Source organism: Oncorhynchus masou, unplaced genomic scaffold (assembly GCF_036934945.1).
Source record: "Oncorhynchus masou masou isolate Uvic2021 unplaced genomic scaffold, UVic_Omas_1.1 unplaced_scaffold_1522, whole genome shotgun sequence".
Lineage (NCBI taxonomy): Eukaryota > Metazoa > Chordata > Actinopteri > Salmoniformes > Salmonidae > Oncorhynchus > Oncorhynchus masou.
Window position 1 is genome coordinate 53,327 of NW_027005246.1, and position 26,690 is coordinate 80,016.

Here is a 26,690-nt window from a genome sequence, read left to right on the forward strand (position 1 = left end):
GATATATCTCTCTCTCCCTCTGTTGATATAAGTGGTTGATCTCTCTCTCTCCCCCTCTGTTTATATAAGTGGTTGATCTCTCTCTCTCTCTGTCTCTGTTTATATAAGTGGTTGATTTCTCTCTTTCTCTCTCTCTCTCTGTTTATATAAGTGGTTGATATATCTCTCTCTCCCTCTGTTTATGTAAGTGGTTGATCTCTCTCTCTCCCTCTCTCTGTTTATATAAGTGGTTGATCTCTCTCTCTGTTTATATAAGTGGTTGATATCTCTCTCCCTCTCTCTCCCTGTTTATATAAGTGATTGATCTCTCTCTCTGTTCATATAAGTGGTTGATCTCTCCCTCTCTCTGTCTGTTTATATAAGTGGTTGATCTCTCTCTGTTTATATAAGTGGTTGATCTCTCTCTCTCTCTCTCTCTCTCTCTGTTTATATAAGTGGTTGATCTCTCTCTCTCTCTATATGTTTATATAAGTGGATGATCTCTCTCTCTCTGTTTATATAAGTGGTTGATCTCTCTCTCCATCTGTTTATGTAAGTGGTTGATCTCTCTCTCTCCCTCTCTCTGTTTATATAAGTGATTGATCTCACTCTCTCTGTTAATATAAGTAGTTGATCTCTCTCTATCTCTGTTTATATAAGTGGTTGATCTCTCTCTTTGTTTATATACGTGGTTGATCTCTCTCCGTTTATATAAGGGTTGATCTCTCTCTCTCTCTCTCTCACTGTTTACATAAGTGATTGATCTCTCTCTCTCTTTGTTTATATAAGTGGTTGATCTCTCTCTCCCTCCCTGTTTATATACGTGATTGATCTCTCTCTCTCTTTGTTTATATAAGTGGTTGATCTCTCTCCCTCTCTCTCTGTTTATATAAGTGGTTGATATATCTCTCTCTCCCTCTGTTGATATAAGTGGTTGATATATTTCTCTCTCTCTCTCTGTTGATACAAGTGGTTGATTTCTCTCTCTCTCTCTATGTTTATATAAGTGGATGATCTCTCTCTCCCTCTGTTTATGTAAGTTGTTGATCTCTCTCTCTCTTTGTTTATATAAGTGGTTGATATATCTCTCTCTCCCTCTGTTATAAGTGGTTGATATATTTCTCTCTCTCTCTCTCTGTTGATACAAGTGGTTGATTTCTCTCTCCCTCTCTCTGTTTATATAAGTGGTTGATCTCTCTCTCTGTTGATACAAGTGGTTGATATCTCTCTTCCTCTCTCTCCCTGTTTATATAAGTGATTGATCTCTCTCTCTTTGTTAATATGAGTAGTTGATCTCTCTCTATCTCTGTTTATATAAGTGGTTGATCTCTCTCTGTTTATATAAGTGGTTGATCTCTCTCTCTCTTTATATGTGGTTGATCTCTCTCCCTCTCTCTGTCTCTGTTTATATAACTCGTTGACTTCTCTCTCTCTCTCTGCGTTTATATAAGTGGTTGATCTCTCTCCCTCTTCCTCTCTCTGTTTATATAAGTGGTGGATCTCCCTCTCTCACTCTGTTTATATAAGTGGTTGATCTCTCCCTCTCTCTCTCTGTTTATAAAGGGGTTGATCTCTCTCTCTCTCTCTGATTATATAAGTGGTTGATCTCTCTCTCTCTCTGTTTATATAAGTGGTTGATCACCCTCTCTCTGTTTATATAAATGGTTGATCTCTCTCTCTCTCTCTCTGTTTATATAAGTGGTTGATCTCCCTCTCTCTCTCTCTCTCTGTTTATATAAGTGGATGATCTCTCTCTCTATGTTTATATAAGTGGTTGATCTCTCTCTCTCTCTGTCTCTGTTTATATAACTCGTTGACTTCTCTCTCTCTCTGTTTATATAAGTGGTTGATCTCTCTCCCTCTTCCTCTCTCTGTTTATATAAGTGGTTGATCTCTCTCTCCCTCTCTGTCTCTGTTTATATAAGTGGTTGATCTCTCTCTGTTTATAGAAGTGGTTGATCTCTCTCTCTCTCTCCGTTTATATAAGTGGTTGATTTTTCTCTCTCTGTTTATATAAGTGGTTGATCTCTCTCTCTCTCTCTCCCCTGTTTATATAAGTGATTGATCTCTCTCTGTTCATATAAGTGGTTGATCTCTCCCTCTGTCTGTTTATATAAGTGGTTGATCTCTCTCTGTTTATATAAGTGGTTGATCTCTCTCTCCCTCTCTCTCTCTCTCTGTTTATATAAGTGGTTGATCTCTCCCTATCTCTCTCTCTCTGTTTATATAAGTGGTTGATCTCTCTCTCTCTGTTTATATAAGTGGTTGATCTCTCTCCCTCTCTCTCTCTCCCTCTCTCTCTGTTTATATAAGTGGTTGATCCTGTTTATATAAGTGATTGATCTCTCTCCCCTCTCTGTTTATATAATTGGTTGATCTCTCTCTCTCCTCTGTTTATATAAGTGGTTGATTTCTCTCTGTCTCTGTTTATGTAAGTGGTTGATCTCTCTCTCTTTCTCTCTCTCTGTGTTTATATAAGTGGTTGATCTCTCTCTCTCCGTTTATATAAGGGTTGATCTCTCTCTCTCTCTGTGTTTATATACGTGATTGATCTCTCTCTCTCTTTTGTTTATATAAGTGGTTGATCTGTCTCTAAGTGGTTGATCTGTCTGTTTATATAAGTGGTTGATTTCTCTCTCCCACTCTCTCAATGTTTATATAAGTGGTTGATCTCTCTCTGTCTCTGTTTATATAAGTGGTTGATTTCTCTCTCTCTCTCTGTTGATATAAGTGGTTGATCTCTCTCTCTGTTTATATAAATGTTTGATCTCTCTCTGTTTATATACATGGTTGATCTCTCTCTCTCTGTTTATATAAGTGGTTGATTTCTCCCTCTTCCCCTCTCTGTTTATATAAGTGGTTGATCTATCTCCCTCTCTCTGTTTATATAAGTGGTTGATCTCTCTCTCTCTCTGTTTTATATAAGTGGTTGATCTCTCTCTCCCTCTATCTCTCCCTGTTTATATATGGTTGTGATATGATCTCTCTCCTTTGTTTATATAAGTGGTTGATTTTCTCCTCTCTCTCCCTGTTTATATATGTGATTGATCTCTCTTTCTTATATAGTGGTTGATCTCTCTCTTTATATAAGTGGTTGATCTCTCTCTCCCCCTCTGTTTATATAAGTGGTTGATATCTCTCTCTGTTTATATCTCTCTCTCTCTCTCTGTGTTTATATAAGTGGTTGATCTTTCTCTCTCTCTCTCTGTTTATATAAGTGGTTGATCTCTCCTCTCTTCTGTGTTTATATAAGTGGTTGATATCTCTCTCTCTCTCACCCTGTTTATATAAGTGGTTGATCTTTCTCTCTCCTCTCTGTTTATATAAGTGGTTGATCTCTCTCTCTCTCTCTCTCTTTCTTTTTATATAAGTGGTTGATCTCTCTCTATCTCTCTGTTTCTGCACGCGATTGATCTCTCTCTCTTTGTTTATATAAGTGGTTGATTTCTCCCTCTCAACCTCTCTATTTATATAAGTGGTTGTTCTCTCTCACCCTGTTTATGTTAGTGGTTGATCTCTCTCTCTCCCTCTCTCTGTTTATATAAGTGGTTGATCTCTCTCTGTTTATATAAGTGGTTGATATCTCTCTCCCTCTCTCTCCCTGTTTATATACGTGATTGATCTCTCTCTCTCTTTGTTAATATAAGTAGTTGATCTCTCTCTCTCTCTGTTTATATACGTGGTTGATCTCTCTCCGTTTATATAAGTGGTTGATCTCTCTCTCTCTCTCTCTGTTTATATAAGTGGTTGTTATCTCTCTCCCTCTCTCTCTCTCCCTGTTTAAATAGGTGATTGATCTCTCTCTCTCTGTATTTATATAAGTGGTTGATTTGTCTCTCTCTCTCTGTTTATATAAGTGGTTGATCTCTCCCTCTCTCTCTCCTGTTTATATAGGTGATTGATCTCTCTCTCTCTGTTTATATAAGTGGTTGATCTCTCTCACTCTTTCTCTCTCTCTGTGTTTATATAAGTGGTTGATCTCTCTCTCTCTCTCTTGTTTATATAAGTGGTTGATCTCTCTCTCTCTCTGTGTTTATATAAGTGGTTGATATCTCTCTCTCCTCTCTCTGTTTATATAAGTGGTTGATCTCTCTCTCTCTCCCCCTGTTTATATAAGTGGTTGATCTCTCTCTCTCTCTCTTTCTTTGTTTATATAAGTGGTTGATCTCTCTCTATCTCTCTCTGTTTATATACGTTGATCTTCTCTCTTTGTTTATATAAGTGGTTGATTTCTCCCTCTCAACCTCTCTATTTATATAAGTGGTTGTTCTCTCTCCCTCTGTTTATGTTAGTGGTTGATCTCTCTCTCTCCTCTGTTTATATAGGTGATTGATCTCTCTGTTTATATAAGTGGTTGATTTTTCTCTCTCTGTTTATATAAGTGGTTGATCTCTCTCCCTGTTTATATAAGTGGTTGATCTCTCTCTCTCCCTCTCTCTCCCTGTTTATATACGTGATTGATCTCTCTCTCTCTTTGTTAATATAAGTAGTTGATCTCTCTCTCTCTGTTTATATACGTGGTTGATCTCTCTCCGTTTATATAAGTGGTTGATCTCTCTCTCTCTCTCTCTTCTTTGTTTATATAAGTGGTTGATCTCTCTCTATCTCTCTCTGTTTCTATACGTGATTGATCTCTCTCTTTGTTTATATAAGTGGTTGATTTCTCCTCTCAACCTCTCTATTTATATAAGTGGTTGTTCTCTCTCCCTCTGTTTATGTTAGTGGTTGATCTCTCTCTCCCCTCTCTCTGTTTATATAAGTGGTTGATCTCTCTCTGTTTATATAAGTGGTTGATCTCTCTCCCTGTTTATATAAGTGGTTGATATCTCTCTCCCTCTCTCTCCCTGTTTATATACGTGATTGATCTCTCTCTCTCTTTGTTAATATAAGTAGTTGATCTCTCTCTCTCTGTTTATATACGTGGTTGATCTCTCTCCGTTTATATAAGTGGTTGATCTCTCTCTCTCTCTGTTTATATAAGTGGTTGATATCTCTCTCCCTGTTTATATAAGTGATTGATCTCTCTCTCTCTGTTTTATATAAGTGGTTGATTTTTCTCTCTCTCTCTGTTTATATAAGTGGTTGATCTCTCTCCCTCTCTCTCTCCCTGTTTTATATAGGTGATTGATCTCTCTCTCTCTGTTTATATAAGTGGTTGATCTCTCTCCTCTCTCTCTCTCCCTGTTTATATAGGTGATTGATCTCTCTCTGTATTTATATAAGTGGTTGATTTTCTCTCTCTCTCTGTTTTTATATAATTGGTTGATATCTCTCTCTCTCTCTGTTGATATAAGTGGTTGATCTCTCTCCCCCTCTGTTTATATAAGTGGTTGATCTCTCTCTCTGTCTAAGGTTTATATAAGTGGTTGATCTCTCTCTCTGTCTCTGTTTATATAAGTGGTTGATTTCTCTCTCCCTCTGTTTATGTAAGTGGTTGATCTCTCTCTCTCTTTCTCTCTCTCTGTGTTTATATAAGTGGTTGATCTCTCTCTCTCCGTTTATATAAGGGTTGATCTCTCTCTCTCTCTCTGTGTTTATATACGTGATTGATCTCTCTCTCTCTCTTTGTTTATATAAGTGGTTGATCTGTTGATATAAGTGGTTGATCTGTCTCTCTGTTTATATAAGTGGTTGATCTCTCTCTGTCACTGTTTATATAAGTGGTTGATTTCTCTCTCTCTCTCTGTTGATATAAGTGGTTGATCTCTCTCTCTCTGTATATATAAATGTTTGATCTCTCTCTGTTTATATACATGGTTGATTTCTCTCTCTCTCTCTGTTGATATAAGTGGTTGATCTCTCCCTCTTCCCCTCTCTATTTATATTAGTGATTGATCTATATCCCTCTCAATCTGTTTATATATGTAGTTGATCTCTCTCTCTCTCTGTGTTTATATAAATGTTTGATCTCTCTCTCTCTCTGTTTATATACATGGTTGATCTCTCTCTCTCTCTCTCTCTCTCTCTATCTCTCTATGTTTATATAAGTGGTTGATCTCTCTCTCCCTCTGTTTATGTAAGTGGTTGATCTCTCTCTCTCCCTCTCTCTGTTTATATAAGTGGTTGAACTCTCTCTCTCTGTTTATATATGTGATTTATCTCTCTCTCTCTTTGTTTATATAAGTGGTTGATTTTTCTCTCTCTCTCTGTTTATATAAGTGGTTGATCTCTCTCTCTCTGTTTATATAAGTGGTTGATCCCCTCTGTTTATATAAGTGGTTGAACTCTCTCTCTCTCTCTATACGTCTCTTTCTCTCTCTCTGTGTTTATATAAGTGGTTGATCTCTCTCTCTGTTTATATAAGTGGTTGATCTCTCTCTCTGTTTATATAAGTGGTTGATCTCTTCCTCTCAACCTCTCTGTTTATATAAGTGGTTGTTCTCTCTCCCTTTCTCTCCGTTTATATAACGGTTGATCTCTCTCTCTCTCTCTCTGTTTATATAAGTGATTGATCTCTCTCTCTCTTTGTTTATATAAGTGGTTGATCTCTCTCTCCATCTCTCTCTCCTGTTTATATATGTGATTGATCTCTCTCTCTCTTTGTTTATATAAGTGGTTGATCTCTCTCTTTCTCTCTCTCTCTCTCTGTTTATATAAGTGGTTGATATATCTCTCTCCCTCTGTTGATATAAGTGGTTGATCTCTCTCCCCCTGTTTATATAAGTGGTTGATCTCTCTCTCTCTCTCTCTGTTTATATAAGTGGTTGATTTCTCTCTCTCTCTCTCTCTGTTGATATAAGTGGTTGATTTCTCTCTTCTCTCTATGTTTATATAAGTGGATGATCTCTCTCCCTCTGTTTATGTAAGTGGTTGATCTCTCTCTCTCCCTCTCTCTGTTTATATAAGTGGTTGATCTCTCTCTCTGTTTATATAAGTGGTTGATCTCTCTCTCTCTCTCTCTCTGTTTATATAAGTGGTTGATCTCTCTCTCTGTTCATATAAGTGGTTGATCTCCCTCTCTCTGTCTGTTTATATAAGTGGTTGATCTCTCTCTGTTTATATAAGTGGTTGATCTCTCTCTCTCTCTCTCTCTCTCTCTCTCTCTCTGTTTATATAAGTGGTTGATCTCTCTCTCTCTCTATGTTTATATAAGTGGATGATCTCTCTCTCTCTGTTTATATAAGTGGTTGATCTCTCTCTCCCTCTGTTTATGTAAGTGGTTGATCTCTCTCTCTCCCTCTCTCTGTTTATATAAGTGATTGATCTCACTCTCTCTGTTAATATAAGTAGTTGATCTCTCTCTATCTCTGTTTATATAAGTGGTTGATCTCTCTCTTTGTTTATATACGTGGTTGATCTCTCTCTTTCTCTCTCGCTGTTTACATAAGTGATTGATCTCTCTCTCTCTTTGTTTATATAAGTGGTTGATCTCTCTCTCCCTCCCTGTTTATATACGTGATTGATCTCTCTCTCTCTTTGTTTATATAAGTGGTTGATCTCTCTCCCTCTCTCTCTGTTTATATAAGTGGTTGATATATCTCTCTCTCCCTCTGTTGATATAAGTGGTTGATATATTTCTCTCTCTCTCTCTGTTGATACAAGTGGTTGATTTCTCTCTCTCTCTCTATGTTTATATAAGTGGATGATCTCTCTCTCCCTCTGTTTATGTAAGTTGTTGATCTCTCTCTCTCTTTGTTTATATAAGTGGTTGATATATCTCTCTCTCCCTCTGTTGATATAAGTGGTCGATATATTTCTCTCTCTCTCTCTCTGTTGATACAAGTGGTTGATTTCTCTCTCCCTCTCTCTGTTTATATAAGTGGTTGATCTCTCTCTCTGTTAATATAAGTGGTTGATATCTCTCTTCCTCTCTCTCCCTGTTTATATAAGTGATTGATCTCTCTCTCTTTGTTAATATGAGTAGTTGATCTCTCTCTATCTCTGTTTATATAAGTGGTTGATCTCTCTCTGTTTATATAAGTGGTTGATCTCTCTCTCTCTCTTTATATGTGGTTGATCTCTCTCCCTTTCTCTGTCTCTGTTTATATAACTCGTTGACTTCTCTCTCTCTCTCTCTGCGTTTATATAAGTGGTTGATCTCTCTCCCTTTTCCTCTCTCTGTTTATATAAGTGGTTGATCTCTCCCTCTCTCTCTCTGTTTATAAAGGGGTTGATCTCTCTCTCTCTCTCTGATTATATAAGTGGTTGATCTCTCTCTCTCTCTCTCTGTTTATATAAGTGGTTGATCACTCTCTCTGTTTATATAAGTGGTTGATCTCCCTCTCTCTCTCTGTTTATATAAGTGGATGATCTCTCTCTCTATGTTTATATAAGTGGTTGATCTCTCTTTATATAAGTGGTTGATCTCTCTCTCTCTCTCTCTGTCTCTGTTTATATAACTTGTTGACTTCTCTCTCTCTCTGCGTTTATATAAGTGGTTGATCGCTATCCCTCTTCCTCTCTCTGTTTATATAAGTGGTTGATCTCTCTCTCCCTCTCTGTCTCTGTTTATATAAGTGGTTGATCTCTCTCTGTTTATAGAGGTGGTTGATCTCTCTCTCCGTTTATATAAGTGGTTGATTTTTCTCTCTCTCTCTGTTTATATAAGTGGTTGATCTCTCTCTCTCTCTCTCTGTTTATATAAGTGGTTGATCTCTCTCTCTCCCCCTCTGTTTATATAAGTGGTTGATCTCTCTCTCTCTCTCTCTCTCCCCCTCTCTGTTTATATAAGTGGTTGATCTCTCTCTCTCTGTTTATATAATTGGTTGATCTCTCTCTCTCTCTGTTTACATAAGTGGTTGATCTCTCTCTCTCTCTGTTTATATAAGTGGTTGATCTCTCTCTCTCTCTGTGTGTTTATATAAGTGGTTGATCTCTTCCCTTCTCTATTTTTTAAGTGTACTAGAGTGATTGTACAAGTAACTGTAGTAACAGTGGCCATGGCGATAGGTTGGGGTGCACTACCTACACATCCCCCCACATCCAGTCCACATGCATATGAGAGGTAATACATGTTACGCCGGTGACATCATACCCATAGTATATGTGACATCACACACACGGCACACACAATGCAGATGGGATGGAGTGAAGCCAGCCTCAGCCCAAGGGAAACCACAGAGATATACAGGGAGGAAGAGGAGGAGGATGAGGAAGAAAGAAGAGGAGGAAGATGAAGGAAAAGAGGAAGAGGAGGAAGGGAAAGAGGAGGAAGAGGAGGAAGGGAAAGAGAAGGAAGAGGAGGAAGAAGAGGAAGGGAAAGAGAAGGAAGAGGAGGAAGAGGAGGAAGGGAAAGAGGAGCAAGAGGAGGAAGGGAGCGATGTGGAAGAGGAGGAAAGGAAAGAGGAAGAGGAGGATGAGGAAGATGGAGAGGGGGAAGGGGAGGAGGGAGAAGCAGCAGGCAGATATGAAAGATGACTTTCAGTAACAGAGCTGACCAAAACCTAAAGGGGACACAGTCTCTTTTTCATGAAAAAAAATATATATATATATACACTACTGTTCAAAAGTTTGGGGTCATTTAGAAATGTCCTTGTTTTTGAAAGAAAAGCTACATTTTGTTTTTACATTAAAATAACATTGATCAGAAATAGTTAATGTTGTAAATGTCTTTTGTTGCTGGAAACGGCAGATTTTTTCATGGAATATCTACATTAAAGGCCCATTATCAGCAACCATCACTCATGTGTTCCAATGGCACGTGGTGTTAGCTAATCCAAGTTTATCATTTTAAAAGGCTAATTGATCACTAGAAAACACTTTTGCAATTATGTTGGCACAAAGAAGCAATACAACTGGCCTAAATTAGACTTATTGAGATTCTGGAACATCAGCATTTGTGGGTTTGATTACAGGCTCAAAATGGCCAGAAACAAAGACCTTTCTTCTGAAACTCGTCAGTCTATTCTTGTTCTGAGAAATGAAGGCTATTCCATGCGAGAAATTGCCAAGAAACTGAAGATCTCGTACAACGCTGTGTACTACTCCCTTCACAGAACAGTGCAAAGTGGTTCTAACCAGAATAGAAAGACGAGTGGGAGGCCCCAGTGCACAACTGAGCAAGAGGACAAGTACATTAGAGTGTCAAGTTTGAGAAACAAGTCCTCAACTGGCAGCTTCATTAAATAGTACCCACAAAACACCAGTCTCAACGCCAACAATGAAGAGGCAACTCCGGGATGCTGGCCTTCTAGGCAGAGTTGCAAAGAAAAAGCCATATCTCAGACTGGCCAATAAAAAGAAAAGATTAAGATGGGCAAAAGAACACAGACACTGGACAGAGGAACACTGCCTAGAAGGCCAGCATCCTGGAGTGGCCTCTTCACTGTTGGTAGTATTTAATGAAGCTGCCAGTTGAGGACTTGTGAGGCATCTGTTTCTCAAACTAGACACTCTAATGTACTTGTCCTCTTGCTCAGTTGTGCACCGGGGCTTCCCACTCTTCTTTCTATTCTGGTTAGAGCCAGTTTGCGCTGTTCTGTGAAGGGAGTAGTACACAGCGTTGTACGAGATCTTCAGTTTCTTGGCAATTTCTCGAATGGAATAGATTTCATTTCTCAGAACAATTAGCCTTTTAAAATTATAAACTTGGATTAGCTAACACCACGTGCCATTGGAACACAGGAGTGATGGTTGCTGATAATGTCCCTCTAGAGTAGACTAGAGTGTATTTACTACTCGAGCCTGTATGTATTTATTTGTGTGCAATTTTGTACTGAGTCAGAAAGGCATGTTGTTTTTAGTGTTTTAGCTTTTAGTACACCTATGTAGATATTCCATTAAAAATCTGCCATTTCCAGATACAACATTATTAACAATGTCTACACTGTATTGTACACTGTACAGTGTAGACATTTTAAAATGATAAACTTGGATTAGCTAACACAACGTGCCATTGGAACACATGAGTGATGGTTGCTGATAATGGGCCTTTAATGTAGATATTCCATTAAAAAATCAGCCATTTCCAGCAACAAAAGACATTTATAACATTAACAATGTCTACACTGTATTTCTGATCAATTTGATGTTATTTTAATGTAAAAACAAAATGTAGCTTTTCTTTCAAAAACAAGGACATTTCTAAATGACCTCAAACTTTTGAACGGTAGTGTGTATATGTATATATATATATATATATTTTACAAAGGCTTAAAATATAAGCAAGTTAAACGGCAAATTCCATAATAAAACTCAGAGCAGAAATGGGAATAGTGGTAAAAGAAGATTTGTCTCACCTAAGATAGCAGTCGGCACAAAGGGATCTGGTCATAACCCCAAAACAAGTGCAGAGATTGGAGGAAGGAGAGAGAGAGAAAATAGAGGTAAATAAAAGAATAGGAGATAAGAATGGAGAAGAACTAAATAACAGAGTGAATGTGATTATAGACCGAGGCTAGAAGAAGAATAGACAGAAGAATATAGGCTTATAGCTGAAGACATAAGAACTATTACATCTCACACAAAGAGACTCTGAGGACTGTTGATATGGAAAGGCACAAATATAGCTTGTGCCTTCATAAAGAGTATGTTTACTAAAATGACTGATCCAACAACGGCCCAGGTTAAAAGGTTAGAAGATAAACACTCTTGTCAGCTCATCGCTAGGTACTGTTTTCCAACCATTGACTTGTACTCTCTACTTCCTACCGTGAGTATAATATATAGTAACAGAATGGTGTGTGTTTAAAAGTGTTTACCTGGGTAGTAGGACTTGGGGAGCGTTGAACTGAGATTATTAGACTTATTCAGGGTGAAGGAGGAAGGGGACAACACAGCTAGAGACAGAAAATAAACAATCGTCAATTATATAGTTATTGAATCTCAACATAATCATTGAACATTAATACAATTTATGTGAATCATATAATCTTAGTAGCTTAGTAGTAATTTAGTCTAGTAGTTTAGGACCAACATCATGTCATCTCGGACCAACACCATCTAGGACCAACACCATCGAGAACCAACACCATCTAGAACCAACACCATCTAGAACCAACACCATCTAGAACCAACACCATCGAGGACCAACACCATCTAGGACCAATACCATCTAGGACCAACACCATCTAGGACCAACACCATCTAGGACCAACACCATCTAGGGCCAACACCATCTAGGACCAACACCATCTAGGACCAATACCATCTAGAACCAACACCATCTAGAACCAACACCATCTAGGACCAACACCATCGAGGACCAACACCATCTAGAACCAACACCATCTAGGACCAACACCATATAGGACCAACACCATCTAGGACCAACACCATCTAGGACCAACACCATGTAAACAAGTTCTCATTTACTGGCCTACCCGGTTAAATAAAGGTGAAATAAATTAAATATGATTTTTTTTTTTTTAATCAGGGGGCTCAGGCTTTAGGACAGGAGAGACAAGGACCGTAGGGCAATATTACTGGGATAAGGACAGAGATAACGGTGGACAGAGGCTTTGGACAAAGAGGGAGGGGTGTGAACAAGACAACATTAGAGGGATGAGGACTTCATCCGTTTTAGGACAACCACAGTGATAGACAGTCAGTCGAGGTCAAAGCTTAAGTGTCTCCTGCAGAGCTTGGGGAGACAGACTGAAGGAGGAGGAGGAGGAGGAGGAGGAAGAGGAGGAGGAAGAGGAGGATGTAATCTCTGAGTCCTATCCCCAGCTGCACCACATCTACCCAGAGACTAAGGTAAGGTAGTGTCTTTAGGTTTAGCTTAGGTGTTGTTGTTAGGATTTAGGGTGATGTCAAGGTAAAATGCTGTCATTAGCTACCCATGTAGCTGTAATTATTGTATTGAAGTCAACATCAGCATAAGGATTGTAGCGTGTTAGATGTTAAGACACTGAGGTGTGTGGGGTTGCTGTTGCTGCAGTGCATACTGTACTGACACCAAGTTCATGGGCATTAGATAGGCCTACATTAGATATATCTACATTAGATATATCTACAATAAATAGACATATATTAAATAGGTTTCCATTAGATAGGCCTACATTAGATAGGCCTACATTAGATATATCTACATTAGATATATCTACATTAGATATACCTACATTAGATATACCTACATTAGATATATCTACATTAGATATATCTACATTAGATATATCTACAATAAATAGACATATATTAAATAGGTTTCCATTAGATAGGCCTACATTAGAGATATCTACATTAAATAGGCCTACATTAGATATATCTACATTAGATATATCTACATTAGATATATCTACAATACATAGACCTATATTAAATAGGTTTCCATTAGATATATCTACATTAGATATATCTACATTAAATAGGCCTACATTAGATATATCATTAAATATATGTACATTAGATAGTCCTACTTTAGATATATCTACATTAGATAGGTCTATATTAGATATATCTACATTTGATATGTCATTAGATATATCAATAGATATATCTACATTAGATATACCTACATTAGATATAACTACATTAGATATATCTACATTAGATATATCTACATTAGATATACCTACATTAGATATACCTACATTAGATATACCTACATTAGATATACCTACATTAGATATATCTACATTAGATATACCTACATTAGATATATCTACATTAGATATATCTACATTAGATTTATCAATAGATATATTTACATTAGATTATAAGGGGGCTGGAGAGAAGCGAACCTACAGACTGAGCTGTTAGGTCTAATCGGAGACTGAAGTGTTGTAGGATTGTATGTTATTTATGGTTATGTGTTGCTATTAACTGTGTGGAGTTTTAGGTTTAGTAGCTGTACTGAAGTCAATTTCATGGGCATTAAGTCAATGAGATTAAAGAGGGCAGGGGAGCGGCTGCATGTGTTGACCAGTGACCACTAGACAGGAGAGAAGTCCAGACAGCTATCACTACCAGACTATTTACTAAAGATTGTCAGAATAGACGTTGAGGCCAAGGGTAAAATTGCATGCACTCATAAACAATGACTTTATATAAGGAAAACCAAATGGACTTTTGTAAACATAATATATATATATATATGTATAGAGCAACCTGGATTCCTGAATACTTACTTCTGCCATTGACAGCGAGGGTGCACTCGCTACGGCCATTGAGTGTGAGGGTACACTCACTCCTGGTGTTGAGGGTTTGGCTGTGAGTGTCCATGAACGACAAGGCCTCGTCGCAGTTTGTCCCCTGCTCCGTATAACTCTTATCCATAGAGTTAACCATCACTGTCATCTCCTGTCGAGTACTGCTCAACGTCTCCTTACGCTTCTTAGCCAGCTTCCTGTTTAGGAGAACATAATAACAGTAACGTCATAAGGAAAAGAGTTAAACAAATGATGGAAGAGAGGATGATGGTGGAGAGGATGATGGTAGAGAGGATGATGGTAGAGAGGATGATGGTAGAGAGGATGATGGTGGAGATGATGATGGTAGAGAGGATGATGGTAGAGAGGATGATGGAAGAGAGGATGATGGTGGAGAGGATGATGGTAGAGAGGATGATGGTAGAGAGGATGATTGGAGAGAGGATGATGGTAGAGAGGATGATGGTAGAGAGGATGATGGAAGAGAGGATGATGGTGGAGAGGATGATGGTGGAGAGGATGATGGTAGAGAGGATGATGGTAGAGAGGATGAGGGTAGAGACTATGATGGTAGAGAGGATGATGGTAGAGAGGATGATGGTAGAGAGGATGATGGTAGAGAGGATGATGGAAGAGAGGATGATGGTAGAGACTATGATGTTAGAGAGGATGATGGAAGAGAGGATGATGGAAGAGAGGATGATGGCAGAGAGGATGATGGTAGAGAGATGATGGTAAAGAGGATGATGGCTCTAACCAGAATAGAAAGAGGAGTGGGAGGCCCCGGTGCACAACTGAGCAAGAGGACAAGTACATTAGAGAGTCAGTTTGAGAAACAGATGCCTCACAAGTCCTCAACTGGCAGCTTCATTAAATAGTACCCGCAAAACAACCGTCTCAACGTCAACAGTGAAGAGTCGACTCCGTGATGCTGGTCTTCAAGGAAGAGTTGCAAAGAAAAAGCCATATCTCAGACTGGACAATAAAAAGAAAAGATTAAGATCGGCGAAAGAACACAGACACTGGACAGAGGAACTCTGCCTAGAAGGCCAGCATCCCAGGGTGGCCTCTTCACTGTTTACTACTCCATAGATCCTCATCATGGCATTCTACTCCTTAGAAATAGAGTCTCATCATGGTATTCTGCTCCAATGAGCCTCATCATGGTATTCTACTCCATAGAGCCTCGTCATGATATTCTACTCCATAGAAATAGTCTCATCATGGAATTCTACTCCATAGAGCCTCATCATGGTATTCTAATCCATAGAAATATAGTCTCATCATGGTATTCTACTCCATAGAGTCTCATCATGGTATTCTACTCCATAGAGCCTCATCGTGGTATTCTACTCCATAGAAATAGAGTATCATCATTGTATTCTACTCCATAGAAACATAGCCTCATCATGGTATTCTACCCAATAGAGCCTCATCATGGTATTCTACTCCATAGAAATAGAGCCTCGTCATTGTATTCTACTCCATAGAGCCTCGTCATGGTATTCTACTCCATTGAGCCTCATCATGGTATTCTACTCCATAGAGCATCATCATGGTATTCTACTCCATTGAGCCTCATCATGGTATTCTCCTCCATAGAGCCTCATCATGGTATTCTACTCCATAGAAACAGAGCCTCATCATGGTATTCTACTCCATAGAGCCTCGTCATGGTATTCTACTCCATAGAGCCTCGTCATGGTATTCTACTCCATTGAGCCTCATCATGGTATTCTACTCCATAGAAACAGAGCCTCGTCATGGTATTCTACTCCATTGAGCCTCATCATGGTATTCTACTCCATAGAAACAGAGCCTCATCATGGTATTCTACTCCATAGAGCCTCGTACCCGCAAAACAAAATAGTACCCGCAAAACAACCGTCTCAACGTCAACAGTGAAGAGGCGACTCCGTGATGCTGGCCTTCTAGGCAGAGTTGCAAAGAAAAGCCATATCTCAGACTGGACAATAAAAAGAAAATATTAAGATCTCATCATGGTATTCAACACCATATAAATATAGTCTCATCATGGTATTCTACTCCATAGATTCTCATCATGGCATTCTACTCCATAGGAGTCTCATCATTGTATTCTACTCCATAGATTCTCATCATGGCCTCATTCTCCTACTCCATAGAGTCTCATCATTGTATTCTACTCCATAGAAATAGAAATAGAGTCCTCATCATGGTATTCTATTCTACTCCATAGAAATAGAGTCTCATCATCTAGTTTTCTATAGACTCAGTCAGTTGAGGTCAGCCTCATCAGACTGGTATTCTACCCATAGCTGCCTTGTCATGGTTATTCTAGTTTGAGAAACAGACACCTAACAGCCTCATCATGGTATTCTCTCAATGTCCAGTGAAGAGTCTCATCATGGTATTCTACTCCATAGAGTCTCATCATGGTATTCTACTCCAAAGAGCCTCATCATGGTATTCTACTCATAGAGCCTCATCATGGTATTCTACTCCATAGAAATAGTGTCGCATCATGGTATTCTACTCCATAGAGCCTCATCATGGTATTCTACTCCATAGAAATAGAGTCGCATCATGGTAATCTACTCTATAGAGTCTTCTCATGGTATTCTACTCCATAGAAATAGAGTCTCATCATCTAGTTTTAGGACAACCACAGTGATAGACAGGGATAGACAGTCAGTTGAGGTCAAAGCTTAAGTGTCTCCTGCAGAGCTTGGGGAGACAGACTGAAGGAGGAGGAGGAGGAGAAAGGGGAGGATGCAATCTCTGAGGCCTATCCCCAGCTGCACCACATCTACCCAGAGACTAAGGTAAGGCAGGGTCTTTAGGAAGAGGACAAGTACATTAGAGTGTCTAGTTTGAGAAACAGACACCTAACAAGTCCTCAACTGGCAGCTGCATAAAATAGTACCCACAAAACACCAGTCTCAATGTCAACAGTGAAGAGGCGACTCCGGGATGCTGGCCTTCTAGGCAGAGTTGCAAAGAAAAAGCCATATCTCAGACTGGACAATAAAAATAAAATATTAAGATCTCATCATGGTATTCAACTCCATATAAATATAGTCTCATCATGGTATTCTACTCCATAGAGTCTCATCATGGTATTCTACTCCATAGGTGTCTCATCATGGTATTCTACTCCATAGGTGTCTCATCATGGTATTCTACTCCATAGATTCTCATCATGGCATTCTACTCCATAGGTGTCTCATCATGGTATCCTACTCCATAGAGTTCTCATCATGGTATTCTACTCCATAGAAATAGTGTCTCATCATGGTAATCTACTCTATAGAGTCTCATCATGGTATTCTACTCCATAGAAATAGTCTCATCATCTAGTTTTAGGACAACCACAGTGATAGACAGTCTCATCATGGTATTCTACTCCAGAGCTTGGGGAGAACTGAAGGAGGATGGGAGGAGAAAGGGGAGGATGCAATCTCTGATACCTATCCCTAGCTACCACATCGCCCAGAGACTGGTAAGGCAGGGTCTTTAGGAAGAGGACTATGCACATTTTTGAGTGTTTTTGAGAAACAGACACCTAACAAGTTCTCAACTTAGCTGCATTAGTACCCACAAAACACCAGTCTCAATGTCAACAGTGAAGACGACTGTGTTGCTGGCCTTCTAGGCAGAGTTGCAAAGGAAAAGCCATATCTCAGACTGGACAATAAAAAGAAAATATTAAGATCTCATCATGGTATTCAACTCCATAGAAATAGAGTCTCATCATGGTATTCAACTCCATAGAAATAGAGTCTCATCATGGTATTCTACTCCATAGAGTCTCATCATTGTATTCTACTCCATAGAGTCTCATCTCTATTCTACTCCAAGGTGTCTCATCATGGTATTCTTCCATAGGTGTCTCATCATGGATTCTACATGACTCATCATGGTTTCTCCCATAGAGTCTCATCATGGTATTCAACTCCATAGAAATATAGTCTCATCATGGTATTCTACTCTGGTAGAGATCAGAGTATTCTACTCCATAGAAATATAGTCTCATCATGGTATTCTACACCATAGAGTCTCATCATGGTATTCTACTCCATATCACAGAAACATACAGGAACTCAAATCCTTCTGTCTCATCTGATTTACTCCATATTCCTCACAATCAAATGTAGAGTCCCATCATGGCATTCTACTCCATAGAGTCCCATCATTCTTCTTTGATTCCATAATCACAGCCATATAAATATTGTCTCCCCTCCATAGAGCAGACACATCTATCCATCTGAACAAATTTTATTTGACTCTTTGCAAACTGGAATCCATACATCCTAAGGCTGCATTCATTGTAGCTGGGGATTTTAACAAGGCTAATCTGAAAACAAGACTCCCTAAATTGTATCAGCATATCGATTGCGCTACCAGGGCTAGCAAAACCTTGTATCATTGTTATTCTAACTTCCTCGACGCATATAAGGCCCTGCCCCGCCCTCCTTTCGGAAAAGCTGACCACGACTCCATTTTGCTGATCCCTGCCTACAGACAGAAACTAAAACAAGAAGCTCCCACGCTGAGGTCTGTCCAACGCTGGTCCGACCAAGCTGATTCCACACTCCAAGACTGCTTCCATCACGTGGACTGGGACATGTTTCGTATTGCGTCAGACAACAACATTGACTTATACGCTGATTCGGTGTGCGAGTTCATTAGAACATGCGTTGAAGATGTCGTTCCCATAGCAACGATTAAAACATTCCCTAACCAGAAACCGTGGATTGATGGCAGCATTCGCGTGAAACTGAAAGCGCGAACCACTGCTTTTAATCAGGGCAAGGTGACTGGTAACATGACCGAATACAAACAGTGCAGCTATTCCCTCCGCAAGGCTATCAAACAAGCTAAGCGTCAGTACAGAGACAAAGTAGAATCTCAATTCAACGGCTCAGACACAAGAGGTATGTGGCAGGGTCTACAGTCAATCACGGACTACAAGAAGAAAACCAGCCCAGTCACGGACCAGGATGTCTTGCTCCCAGGCAGACTAAATAACTTTTTTGCCCGCTTTGAGGACAATACAGTGCCACTGACACGGCCTGCAACGGAAACATGAGGTCTCTCCTTCACTGCAGCCAAGGTGAGTAAAACCTTTTAAATGTGTTAACCCTCGCAAGGCTGCAGGCCCAGACGGCATCCCCAGCCGCGCCCTCAGAGCATGCGCAGACCAGCTGGCTGGTGTGTTTACGGACATATTCAATCAATCCCTATACCAGTCTGCTGTTCCCACATGCTTCAAGAGGGCCACCATTGTTCCTGTTACCAAGAAAGCTAAGGTAACTGAGCTAAACGACTACCGCCCGTAGCACTCACTTCCGTCATCATGAAGTGCTTTGAGAGACTAGTCAAGGACCATATCACCTCCACCCTACCTGACACCCTAGACCCACTCCAATTTGCTTACCGCCCAAATAGGTCCACAGACGACGCAATCTCAACCACACTGCACACTGCCCTAACCCATCTGGACAAGAGGAATACCTATGTGAGAATGCTGTTCATCGACTACAGCTCAGCATTTAACACCATAGTACCCTCCAAGCTCGTCATTAAGCTCGAGACCCTGGGTCTCGACCCCGCCCTGTGCAAGTGGGTACTGGACTTCCTGACGGGCCGCCCCCAGGGGGTGAGGGTAGGCAACAACATCTCCACCCCACTGATCCTCAACACTGGGGCCCCACAAGGGTGCATTCTGAGCCCTCTCCTGTACTCCCTGTTCATCCACGACTGCGCGGCCACGCACCCCTCCAACTCAATCATCAAGTTTGCGGACGACACAAAAGTGGTAGGCTTGATTACCAACAACGACGAGACGGCCTACAGGGAGGAGGTGAGGGCCCTCGGAGTGTGGTGTCAGGACAATAACCTCACACTCAACGTCAACAAAACTAAGGAGATGATTGTGGACTTCAGGAAACAGCAGAGGGAACACCCCCCTATCCACATCGATGGAACAGAAGTGGAGAGGGTAGTAAGTTTTAAGTTCCTCGGCATACACATCACAGACAAACTGAATTGGTCCACTCACACAGACAGCATCTTGAAGAAGGCGCAGCAGCGCCTCTTCAACCTCAGGAGGCTGAAGAAATTCGGCTTGTCACCAAAAGCACTCACAAACTTCTACAGATGCACAATCGAGAGCATCCTGGCTGGCTGTATCACCGCCTAGTACGGCAAATGCTCCGCCCTCAACCGTAAGGCTCTCCAGAGGGTAGTGAGGTCTGCACAACGCATCACCGGGGGCAAACTACCTGCCCTCCAGGACACCTACACCACCCGATGTTACAGGAAGGCTGTTCACCCCGAGCAACTGCCTGTTCACCCCGCTATCATCCAGAAGGCGAGGTCAGTACAGGTGCATCAAAGCTGGGACCGAGAGACTGAAAAACAGCTTCTATCTCAAGGCCATCAGACTGTTAAACAGCAACCACTAACATTGAGGGCTGCTGCCAACACACTGACTCAACTCCAGCCACTTTAATAGTGGGAATTGATGGGAAATGATGTAAAATATATCACTAGCCACTTTAAACAATGCTACCTAATATAATGTTTACATACCCTACATTATTCATCTCATATGTATATGTATATACTGTACTCTATATCATCTACTGCATCCTTATGTAATACATGTATCACTAGCCACTTTAACTATGCCCCTTTGTTTACATACTCATCTCATATGTATATAATGTACTCGATACCATCTACTGTATCTTGCCTATGCTGCTCTGCACCATCACTCATTCATATCTTTATGTAGATATTCTTTATCCCTTACACTGTGTATAAGAAATTAGTTTTGGAATTGTTAGTTAGATTACTTGTTGGTTATTACTGCATTGTCGGAACTAGAAGCACAAGCATTTCGCTACACTCGCATTAACATCTGCTAACCATGTGTATGTGACCAATAAAATTTGATTTGATTTGATTGATTTGATTTACTCTATCATCATGGTATTCTACTCCATAGAAATAGAGTCTCATCATGGTATTCTACTCCATAGAAATAGAGTCTCATCATGGTATTCTACTCCATAGAAATAGAGTCTCATCATGGTCTTCTACTCCATAGAAATAGAGTCTCATCATGGTCTTCTACTCCATAGAAATAGAGTCTCATCATGGTATTCTACTCCATAGAAATAGAGTCTCATCATGGTCTTCTACTCCATAGAAATAGAGTCTCATCATGGTCTTCTACTCCATAGAAATAGAGTCTCATCATGGTCTTCTACTCCATAGAAATAGAGTCTCATCATGGTATTCTACTCCATAGAAATAGAGTCTCATCATGGTCTTCTACTCCATAGTAATAGAGTCTCATCATGGTCTTCTACTCCATAGTAATAGAGTCTCATCATGGTCTTCTACTCCATAGAAATAGAGTCTCATCATGGTATTCTACTCCATAGAAATAGAGTCTCATCATGGTCTTCTACTCCATAGAAATAGAGTCTCATCATGGTCTTCTACTCCATAGAAATAGAGTCTCATCATGGTCTTCTACTCCATAGAAATAGAGTCTCATCATGGTATTCTACTCCATAGAAATAGAGTCTCATCATGGTCTTCTACTCCATAGAAATAGAGTCTCATCATGGTCTTCTACTCCATAGAAATAGAGTCTCATCATGGTCTTCTACTCCATAGAAATAGAGTCTCATCATGGTATTCTACTCCATAGAAATAGAGTCTCATCATGGTCTTCTACTCCATAGTAATAGAGTCTCATCATGGTCTTCTACTCCATAGTAATAGAGTCTCATCATGGTCTTCTACTCCATAGAAATAGAGTCTCATCATGGTATTCTACTCCATAGAAATAGAGTCTCATCATGGTCTTCTACTCCATAGTAATAGAGTCTCATCATGGTATTCTACTCCATAGAAATAGAGTCTCATCATGGTATTCTACTCCATAGAAATAGAGTCTCATCATGGTCTTCTACTCCATAGAAATAGAGTCTCATCATGGTCTTCTACTCCATAGTAATAGAGTCTCATCATGGTATTCTACTCCATAGAAATAGAGTCTCATCATGGTATTCTACTCCATAGAAATAGAGTCTCATCATGGTCTTCTACTCCATAGAATAGAGTCTCATTCTAGATCTGTACTCTACTCTATATCAGAAAACCTATGATATCACAAATCGGCTAGCTTGGTTCCTTCAGTTGAACGCATCTATACAAAGTAGTTAACAAATCCACAACTCTATACTCGAACACACACGCACAGACAGGCACTGCACTCACACAAACACTACGCAGTCTAGAGATAGATTTAAAGTAGAGTTATCAACACAGGGACAAATAGAACTGCTCGGTCCTATTTAACCAACAGCAATACAGTATTGACCTGTCTGATCAAGTTCGCATTCTATAATACATTGCAGCTCACGGTCAAATTAAGGCCTCTGCATTGTACCCCTAAATGGAGTTGTACTTAACAAAGACATGCTTATTTCTAGTCTCCCGTTGCCGTGGGGGTAATTTGTCACCCTGACCTTTAATATGTCTCTCTCTCTGTCTCTCTCTCTCTGTCTCTCTCTCTCTCTCTCTCAATTCAAGGGGCTTTATTGGCATGGGAAACATGTGTCAACATTGCCAAAGCAAGTCCCTCACTCACACTCTCTCTCTCTCTCACTCTCAATTCACTCAGGGGCACTACCACACTGGGAAACATGTGTCAACATTGCCACCACCACCACCACTCACCACTCACTCACTCACTCACTCACTCACTCTCTCTCTCTCTCTCTCTCTCTCTCTCTCTCTCTCTCTCTCACTCTCTCTCACTCTCACTCTCTCTCTCTCTCTCTCTCTCACTCTCACTCTCACTCTCACTCTCACTCTCACTCAATTCAATTCAAGGGGCTTTATTGGCATGGGAAACATGTGTTAACATTGCCAAAGCAAATAAGGTAAACAATAAAACTCTCACTCTCACTCTCTCTCTCTCTCACTCTCAATTCAATTCAAGGGGCTTTATTGGCATGGGAAACGTGTTAACATTGCCAATGCAAGTCCCTCTCTCTCTCTATCTATAACACTCCTCTCTCTCTGTCTATAACACTCCTCTCCCTCTCTAATTCAGAATTAATTGAAAACAGCTTGGTAGTGAACATACATTACAATGTACTGCTATGGCTACTGACTCAGAGGGGGAAATCTGTGTAATAATTAACTATCTCTGTCTTCCAACTGTTCTGAAACACTTTGTCAGTGGCTGTCTTAGTATGACCTTCTGACTAAGGGTTGAATCCCAAATGGGATGCTATTCCCTATTTAGTGCACTACTTTAGACCAGGGCGCTGTAGTGCACTATGAAGGGAATAGGGTGCCCTTTCGGACATTCTTTAGAAGCCTGTCTCACAGACACAGTGTTCCGGCTGATGACTCTCTGACTCTCCTGCTGCGTTGTTTTAGATCTCCGCGCTGTTTATTCAATTTAGCTATATGACCCAACCTGACCCCCCCCCCCCATCCTCTACCAGTCCCCTACCAGGCCTCTACCAGTCCCCAACCATGTCCCTACCAGTCCCCAACCAGGTCCCCACCAGGTCCCCACCAGGCCCCGTACGAACGAACGCACCCACACACGAACACACACCCCAGGCCCCCTGACAGACCGCCTCTGCCTGGAAACATTTAGTTTAGAACGCCTGAATCTGACTGACCAATTGGTGACGTCATCAGCTTTCTTGTCTTTCGCTCTCTCTCTGTCTTTAATCTACAGAACGAGGGACTAAATGTTCGGCTGCCCTAGTCCGGGATTGTGTTCCAAATGGCACCCTATTCCCTACAGTGCACTGATTTTGACCAGGACCCTATGAGTGAACAGTGGGCCATTTGGGCTGGAACCTTTGTTTCATTGTTTTATATCAGAACAGGGACAGAGGCAAGGTTTATCCATGCCTCGGGCTGCTATTATAACATTTTGAAATTGCAGAAAATAACATTTAGGAACTTTCATTTGGGGCTTGAAAACTGTATCAATGTTCTCTTTCTTCAGGGGGGTCCAGTAAATTGAGTTTCCTTCTTATCTGCTGTTGTTATGGTTTCTTCAGTAGACAGAAGACATGATACTACAGAACCACAAGGCTCCAATGGCTTCATTGGCCCTAAAAAAAAAAGTTCTCTACATTCTCTACCACAGAGCACTCTTATTTTTTTTAATATATATATATATATATTTTTTTTTTTAGAGTGTACACACTTATTTATGTACACACTATGTGTACACACTTATTTGTAGGTGATCAGGGAAGCTCAGTTGCTACTCTGATAAAGGTCCATTGCAGATCCGTAACATGGTGTGCTGCTATGCATCTCTGTTACACGAAGACCAATGGTTATGTCTCTTCTCATTTGTAAAGAGAAGGTGAAGCTATGATAGATGGCTTTATAATAGCGGAGAATGAGCTTGTGTTTAACGCTGAGAGTGTGTGTCCCGAGTGTGTTGATGAATGTGACTTTTCAGCATTTATCAAATTCTCTTCAGTGTAATTGTCAGTGAATAGATAGCATAGGACTAGACCAGGGGTTATGGTGCACTTCATGACAAGTAGTGCACTAAATAGGGAATAGGGTGCCATAGGACTCTGGTCTAAAGTAGTGCACTATATAGGGAATAGGGTTCCATAGGACTCTGGTCTAAAGTAGTGCACTAAATAGGGAATAGGGTGCCATAGGACTCTGGTCTAAAGTAGTGCACTAAATAGGGAATAGGGTGCCATAGGACTCTGGTCTAAAGTAGTGCACTATATAGGGGATAGGGTGCCATAGGACTCTGGTCTAAAGTAGTGCACTATATAGGGAATAGGGTGCCATAGGACTCTGGTCTAAAGTAGTGCACTATATAGGGGATAGGGTGCCATAGGACTCTGGTCTAAAGTAGTGCACTATATAGGGAATAGGGTCCCATAGGACTCTGGTCTAAAGTAGTGCACTACATAGGGAATAGGACTCTGGTCTAAAGTAGTGCACTATATAGGGAATAGGGTCCCATAGGACTCTGGTCTAAAGTAGTGCACTATATAGGGGATAGGGTGCCATAGGACTCTGGTCTAAAGTAGTGCACTAAATACGGAATAGGGTCCCATAGGACTCTGGTCTAAAGTAGTGCACTATATAGGGGATAGGGTGCCATAGGACTCTGGTCTAAAGTAGTGCACTATATAGGGAATAGGGTGCCATAGGACTCTGGTCTAAAGTAGTGCACTATATAGGGAATAGGGTTCCATAGGGCTCTGGTCTAAAGTAGTGCACTAAATAGGGAATAGGATACCATATGACTCTGGTCTAAAGTAGTGCACTATATAGGGAATAGGGATCTGGTCTAAAGTAGTGCACTATATTGGGAATAGGTCTCTGGTCTAAAGTAGTGCACTATATAGGGAATAGGGCTCTGCTCTAAAGTAGTGCACTATATAGGGAATAGGGTTCCATAGGACTCTGGTCTAAAGTAGTGCACTATATGGGGAATAGGGCCCCATAGGACTCTGGTCTAAAGTAGTGCACTATATAGGGAATAGGGCCCCATAGGACTCTGGTCTAAAGTAGTGCACTATATAATAGGGAATAGGGTCCCATAGGACTCTGGTCTAAAGTAGTGCACTACATAGGGAATAGGGTCCCACAGGGCTCTGGTCTAAAGTAGTGCACTATATAGGGAATAGGGTTCCATAGGGCTCTGGTCTAAAGTAGTGCACTATATAGGGAATTGGTTCCATTTGGGAGTCCTCTCCACTATGTTGCTATTGTTCCCTCATGGTTGTTCCAAAACAATATAAACCATGAATGTCTCAGATGATGATTTCTAAAGAGACCAAGCAGAGCTTGAGTGATGATCCCTATACAACCCTGAATCTAGCATGATCCCTATGACGACGGACAATCCAAACTAAATGATTCAGATCCCTTTCAGAGACCCTGTATCTCGATGATGATCCCTGCCATGGAACCCTGAATCTAGTGATGATCCCTAGTGGATTGAATCTAGCTGATGATCCCTGGGCGAGCTGAATCTAGCTGATGATCCCTGGGCGACGACAACCCTGAATCTAGCTGATGATCCCTGGGCGACGACAACCCTGAATCTCGATGATGATCCCTGGGCGACGACAACCCTGAATCTAGATGATGATCCCTGGGCGAACAACCCTGAATCTAGCTGATGATCCCTATGACAACCCTGAATCTAGATGATGATCCCTGGGCGAACAACCCTGAATCTAGATGATTATCCCTGGATGACAACAACCCTGAATCTAGATGATTATCCCTGGGTGACAACAACCCTGAATCTAGCTGATGATCCCTGGGCGACGACAACCCTGAATCTAGATGATGATCCCTGGGCGACGACAACCCTGAATCTAGATGATTATTCCTGGGTGACAACAACCCTGAATCTAGATGATTATCCCTGGGTGACAACAACCCTGAATCTAGATGATTATCCCTGGGTGACAACAACCCTGAATTTAACTCGCTGATGATCCCTGGATGACAACAACCCTGAATCGAGCTGAATATAACCCTGTTGTTATGTGAGCCTATACAGAACATCTACAATCTGAGTGATCATCTAAATCTCAGGTTTGAATAACAAAATGACCGTGGGCATTGTGCATGTAGTCGGGGATGGGTTGT

The 26,690-nt window shown here is 40.6% G+C and overlaps 1 protein-coding gene across 1 annotated transcript in view; it reads right to left on the reverse strand.

The window, feature by feature from the left end:
• Positions 1–26,690, reverse strand: part of LOC135531122 (receptor-type tyrosine-protein phosphatase mu-like) — a gene marked incomplete at its 5' end in the record, with an annotated part of 120,569 nt that overhangs the window by 37,832 nt on the left and 56,047 nt on the right. Inside the window, 3 exons of the mRNA XM_064959240.1 lie at positions 11,157–11,183; positions 11,619–11,696; positions 13,989–14,206. Of these exons, the coding sequence (XP_064815312.1) occupies positions 11,157–11,183; positions 11,619–11,696; positions 13,989–14,206 (323 nt within the window). The remainder of the gene's footprint in view (positions 1–11,156; positions 11,184–11,618; positions 11,697–13,988; positions 14,207–26,690) is intronic.